The sequence below is a fragment of the Dichomitus squalens genome, assembly GCF_000275845.1.
Source record: "Dichomitus squalens LYAD-421 SS1 unplaced genomic scaffold DICSQscaffold_75, whole genome shotgun sequence".
In the NCBI taxonomy this organism is placed as follows: Eukaryota; Fungi; Basidiomycota; class Agaricomycetes; order Polyporales; family Polyporaceae; genus Dichomitus; species Dichomitus squalens.
Window position 1 is genome coordinate 14,239 of NW_006766957.1, and position 5,365 is coordinate 19,603.

General features: G+C 53.2%; 3 protein-coding genes across 3 annotated transcripts; all 3 read left to right on the top strand.

The window, feature by feature from the left end:
• Positions 1 to 2,411: 2,411 nt before the first annotated feature.
• Positions 2,412 to 2,735, top strand: DICSQDRAFT_37136 (uncharacterized protein; the record flags this gene model as incomplete). Its single annotated transcript, XM_007370740.1, has 1 exon — positions 2,412 to 2,735. A coding segment is annotated over one exon (324 nt), but the record flags the coding sequence as incomplete, so codon positions are not given.
• Positions 2,736 to 2,852: 117 nt separating this feature from the next.
• DICSQDRAFT_39358 (CENP-B protein) lies at positions 2,853 to 3,620 on the top strand (the record flags this gene model as incomplete). Its single annotated transcript, XM_007370741.1, has 2 exons — positions 2,853 to 3,097; positions 3,146 to 3,620. Coding segments are annotated over 2 exons (720 nt in total), but the record flags the coding sequence as incomplete, so codon positions are not given.
• Positions 3,621 to 3,923: 303 nt separating this feature from the next.
• On the top strand, positions 3,924 to 4,334 carry DICSQDRAFT_41007 (uncharacterized protein; the record flags this gene model as incomplete). Its single annotated transcript, XM_007370742.1, has 1 exon — positions 3,924 to 4,334. A coding segment is annotated over one exon (411 nt), but the record flags the coding sequence as incomplete, so codon positions are not given.
• Between the last annotated feature and the right edge of the window lie 1,031 nt (positions 4,335 to 5,365).

Here is a 5,365-nt window from a genome sequence, read left to right on the forward strand (position 1 = left end):
TGATCGCCATTGCCTTTTGCCTTTTCCTTCCCGTCCCTTTGTTCTCCCTTTGTCATCTTCACTGCCTCGCTCTCGCGCCTTGTCTTTGGTTGCTAAGCAGCCCTTCTAGTATATAAGGACCCCCTTAGGCACTCCCTAGTCCCCATCTCGACCTCTTGGTCATTGGGACTAGGTGAGTGGCCACAGCGTTGTATCTCCCTTCGTTTGCTAATGTATAACTTGGTCATTGGGACTAGTCTGTCGCTGTCTGCGTGAAGACTAGCTTTCGTAGGTCTCGTGCCTTTGTGCCGACCTCCGCTCTGCCCTTGTCGAGTTTTCTGTCACGTTTATCCCTCTCCCTCTCTCTTTTCCCTTTCGGCTCCTTGCCGCTCGCCTACGGGGTCGTCGCCGAACGTCGACCCGAGTCCACGCGCCTAGTCGCCGCGACACCCGCCCCCCCGACGGATATCCGCGCCCTTATCTACCCCTATTCTACTGTGTATATAAGGTCTATTGTATGTACTACGTACGGCACGCGTTTGCACTGCGCCCAAACGCGACTCCCTTTTTCCTACACCGTCTTGGCGCCTGCATGCAATGCGAACGGACTTTCAGCGCAGAGTATACCTGTCCTGTGCCATCCAGGAAGGCAGGAGGAACCGCCCGCTTACCTCGTGCCTCTCCTTGTCATAGATCCCCTTCCGGCCGAAACCCTCGGGATACCCGCCGTACGGCGAATTCCCGGCGATGAGAAAGCGTGGGAGCGTCAGCCATTGGATCCTTTGACCTCGTAAATTTGGAACAAGCGTCACCAGCCCCTTCCGAAGCTCCTGCCGTTCGCCCTGCGTGTTGCATGTTAGAACCACGGCTGGCATTCCGATGTTTCCGACCGTGCATCAGGAAAAAAATACTTGTCTCGGGAGCGCTCTCGAGACTCGAGAGCCGTCCGAGTAGGGTGAGACAACCCCCCCTCTTACGAGACTCGAGAGCGCCGAGCAAGACTCGGCGAGTGCTCGCGAGCACTCTGCGAGCACTTCCGAGGCATGGGAGCACACCCTCAATTTCCTAGCCCTTTTCTATAATTCACATAGCATTCAATATTCAGAGCGTGAAGCATATTTTCATTGCGACAGATCCACTAAATACATACACGGTACATATGCACTATAGGTAATCTACCTCAGTAGCTCGTCTACACATACTGAAAAAACATGCCATTGAGATACAAACGAGATACTATACCAGAATAGAGACAGAACAAGCACTAGAAGGCGATGTTGTAGACACATACCTCGACAGAGATCTCGGAAGCCATCTACTTCTCACAGCTATCTGCCCACGGAACGTGTGGACTCACCGGAACCAGGCTCACTCAAACTCATCTACGAGGGACGTACCATGTCATGGCCTGAGATCAATACTTTCCATGTAGGATCACAAGAGTAAAACGAAGACGACATCTTAGACTTACCAACAGGCAACATCAGGCTTCATGTCACAGCGGCGTTGTTGGGGGGGTGTATGGCTTAGGCTGAGTATGAAGGCCACTCTCGGAACTAAGACAGGATCCAAAGACGTTGAGAAGGCCGACCGATAGCAACGGGGCTCAGAAACAAGTAAAAGCGGAGAGGGAGGATTGTGAGGGAGGCAAACAGACATGGAAGTTTCGGGGGCGATGCCAGCGATGGTGCTGTTGATGGCGCCATATGGGAGTTTAGGGCCGGCTGTTGTGGACTTGAATGTTTATTGTGCTGCTCGGCTCCCAGTGGACAAGGTACCGTCACTGAATTTCGCACTCCAGCGAGCTGAAAACTACTTCTATACAGTCATACACGGCTCCTCGGGACACCATGGGTCCCCGGGACACTCCCGATTTTTTCGCGCTCCTGTGGGATCTATGGCTACCCAAATATCCTCAAACTCTGTGACCTACTGAGAGCAATTAATGTCTTGTGTTTCGAGTATACCACATAGCTACATCCTACTATAGCTTACCAGTTACATCGCAAACCGGCATAGCCGAAATTCTGTCACCGTACCGCAATGAGACGGAGCATGCTTAGCTTCCGAAATGCCACCTGTAATATATAATGATTGATACATATTCACCGGAAAGAGCTAGTTTCATTATCGGATGAGACATGGACAGGGCATGAGCCATTTGGTTTGCACGACAGGAAACCGATCGTATGCACGAACTCTTATCTGAAGTATTGCCATATCGGGTTGGTATATCAAACATCTGCCTAATCGAGTTCACAAGCGCTCGACATATCCTCTTGATCGCTCCTTCCAATATGCCTCGTCACGCTGTCTCTAAAGCCAAACAGGCTCATATTGACTCTGAACTTGTCAAAAAATACATCAATATCGCAGCCAATCGCTACAATGAGGAGCGGGAGTCACAGAGGAAGCCTCGAGGTGTTCGGAAGATCTGTCGAGAAGTCGAGCAAGAGTGCTTCCTGGAGACACGTAAGAAGATCACCCTCCCTAAATCCACTGTCTCAGCCCGTGCAAATGGTCGGACGAGCATTCAAGACTTCAATGCTACAAAGCGATGGTTAACCCCAGCCGAAGAAGATGTCGTTGTCGAGTTTGCGATCGATGCCGGCCTGCGTGGATTTCCGTTGACCCACAGGATGCTGAAAGACCATGTCGATGCGATCTGTCGTGCGAAGCTTCCAGACAGCTTCCCAAAGGATGGCGTGGGGAAGGAGTGGACTCAGCGCTTCATGGATCGTCACTCGGATGCGCTCCGCCCGTTCTGGAGCCGTGCGCTCGATAACTCCCGTGCTCGGGCTGTCAACCCTGCAAATACAAAGGCCTACTTCGACCTGCTTCAGAGGGTCATTGAAGGCGAGGAGGGTGAGGAGCCCATCGCTCCGGAGTGCATCTATGGGATGGATGAGACGGGGTTACAGCTGGGTCTTGGAGTGTCGGAACGGGTGCTGGGACCAAAGGGACGAAAGGTGCAGTACCAGCAACAGAGCGGAGATCGAGAGAACATCACGGTGCTAGTCACGATATGTGCCGATGGGACGTCTCTTGCACCTGCCGTAATCTACAAGGCGGAAGCATACCACTCGCGCTGGAAGCAGGATAATCCTCTCGAAGCCTCGTAAGTGTCAGTGTGCACTTGATTGCCTATCTTCTAAATATCGGATAGGCTGGGCTACTCGAAAAAAGGCTACTCTAATGGTGAGATTGGTCTCGAGTGGATCAAGCACTTTGATGCGCAGACGAAGGAGAAGGCGAGGGGCCGACGCCGTCTCCTGCTCGTCGATGGTCATGCTTCGCACTACACCTTTGCTCTCCTGGACTATGCGCGCACACACAACATCCACATCCTCTGTTACCCATCGCACAGCACTCACGTCTTTCAGGGACTTGATGTTGTCATCTTCAGTCCCTTAAAGCGTCAGTGGACCATCGCACGTAAGGAGTTCGAGTCCCGTGGAGTAAAGGTCAACAAGACGAACTTCCTGAAAGTCTACGCTCAAGCCCATATCAAGGCGGTCACTCCTGACAACATACGCGCTGCATTTCGCAAGACAGGAGTTGTGCCGTACGACCCTACAGTCATCAAGCAGGACTTCATGGCGCCCAGCCTTGAGTCCTCTTCTCGAGGGAGTCTTCCGCTTCCCGCCATGCAGACGAGTCCTGTCCGTGCTGTTGCCCAACTCATAGTGGATGAAATCGAACGCAAATATGGCACCCATTCGACATCTACCACCACGCCCACACACATCTCCGCATCTCCACCACATACTCCATCCCGACACCAACCTGCCCAAGACGCTGTAGCTGTGCTTACCTCGACCTCCGCTGCATACCTTGTCTCCCCCTCACCCATCTCCGCAAATTCTGCCCTGCCCCGCTACAACCCAGTGACCATATCTCCAATGAAGCGGCGCTACAGCAAACTCCTCGACCGACCGCCTGCGACAGAGCTTGAGGCCGAGATGCAGGACACGCTACGAGAAGCAGATGCGAGGGACAACTCCCGGAAGGCGACCATCATCCAGATCCAGGCGGCCACCGTGCTGCATGGAAGGTATGTGGGCAGGGTCCAGGAGAAGTTGCAGAGCTACGAGGAGGAGAGGGCAAAAAAAGCGAAGAAAACAAAGCTCTTCGGAGATGGGCTGCCGAAGCTCCTGACGTCGGACAAGTTCACCAGCGCGGTTCAGGAGCACGAGAGCGGCCTTGAGCAGGAGAAGAGAGACCAGGAGAAGCGGAAGGCAGAGCGAGAGCAGTATGAGAAAGAGGTTGAGGAATGGAAGGTGCGCGACAAAGAGAGAGGGGACAGGGTCAAAGCACAGAGGGAGCGCTATGCCGCAGCAAAGAAGGAGGTTGAAAAGAAGCTAGCCAAGCAGCAGCGGCGCAAGGTCGGTTGGGGTAAGCCAAAGCTAGGACAGATAGAGTCACGACCGCCTCGGCCAAGGCTCCGAGTACCGAAGGAGGATGATGTGGTAGAGCCCGAGGAAGAGGATGCAGAGGAGGACGAAGGAGCTGAGAGCGAGGATACTGATTAGATTGATAACGCGTATAATGGCAGAGCTTGGCCGCATTTGGTAGTGTCCCGAGGACCCTGTTTGGCTTGATAACGAGTTTTGCAAGAGATCGCCCACGATCGCATTCATTCCAAGCCACTGCACACCAAGCAATGTTTCCATGGTGTGCTCTAAGAGCTAAGCAAACAAATTGTAACGTTTTTTTCTAAAGCAGTGCATGGGTAACGATTCTACAGGCTGTGCAAGATTTCGCTGTCCCGAGGAGCCGTGTATGACTGTAGGTGAAGGAACGAGCATTGAGGTAGAAAGAGGATGGTAGGTGAGTCGTCATCACGATGTGATGTATTGGGGGTCGAGGCAGTGCTCTCGGGCGCTCGCGAGCACTATGGGCCTGGCGCCCCCGGAAAACCCCCGGTTCGACAAGGCAAAAAGTGCGTTCAACGGTCGCACCGTGGAAATGGGATCTCACCGTTGAATATCACCCGTCAGTTATCCGCGGCGGCAACGTGTTTTTACATCCGTAGAGATTTACCACCTGAGACGCCAAGCTGAACGGGGTTATTCCACGGTTGCTCTCGGTATCCGCAAACAATCCTGCATGTGCCGGCCCTAAACATGGGCGCCAAATGCCAGTCGCCCTGATTCTGACCATTCTCGCGTCTGCATCGACATTCTCCTGTTGCTTGTGACATCTGACTTTCATGGAACTATCTTAGGGTGCGTTGGGTGCATGACTGCTGTCGTGTCTACATTTCTTGGCCCCCTTTATCACCGTTCCTGGGGTGTGCATACAGTACCAGAGTCGTCGGGCAGAGCCCAGTGATGGACGGTCGGCAAAAGGTAAGTCGCAATCTTCAGAGTTGTGAGTTTCTCAG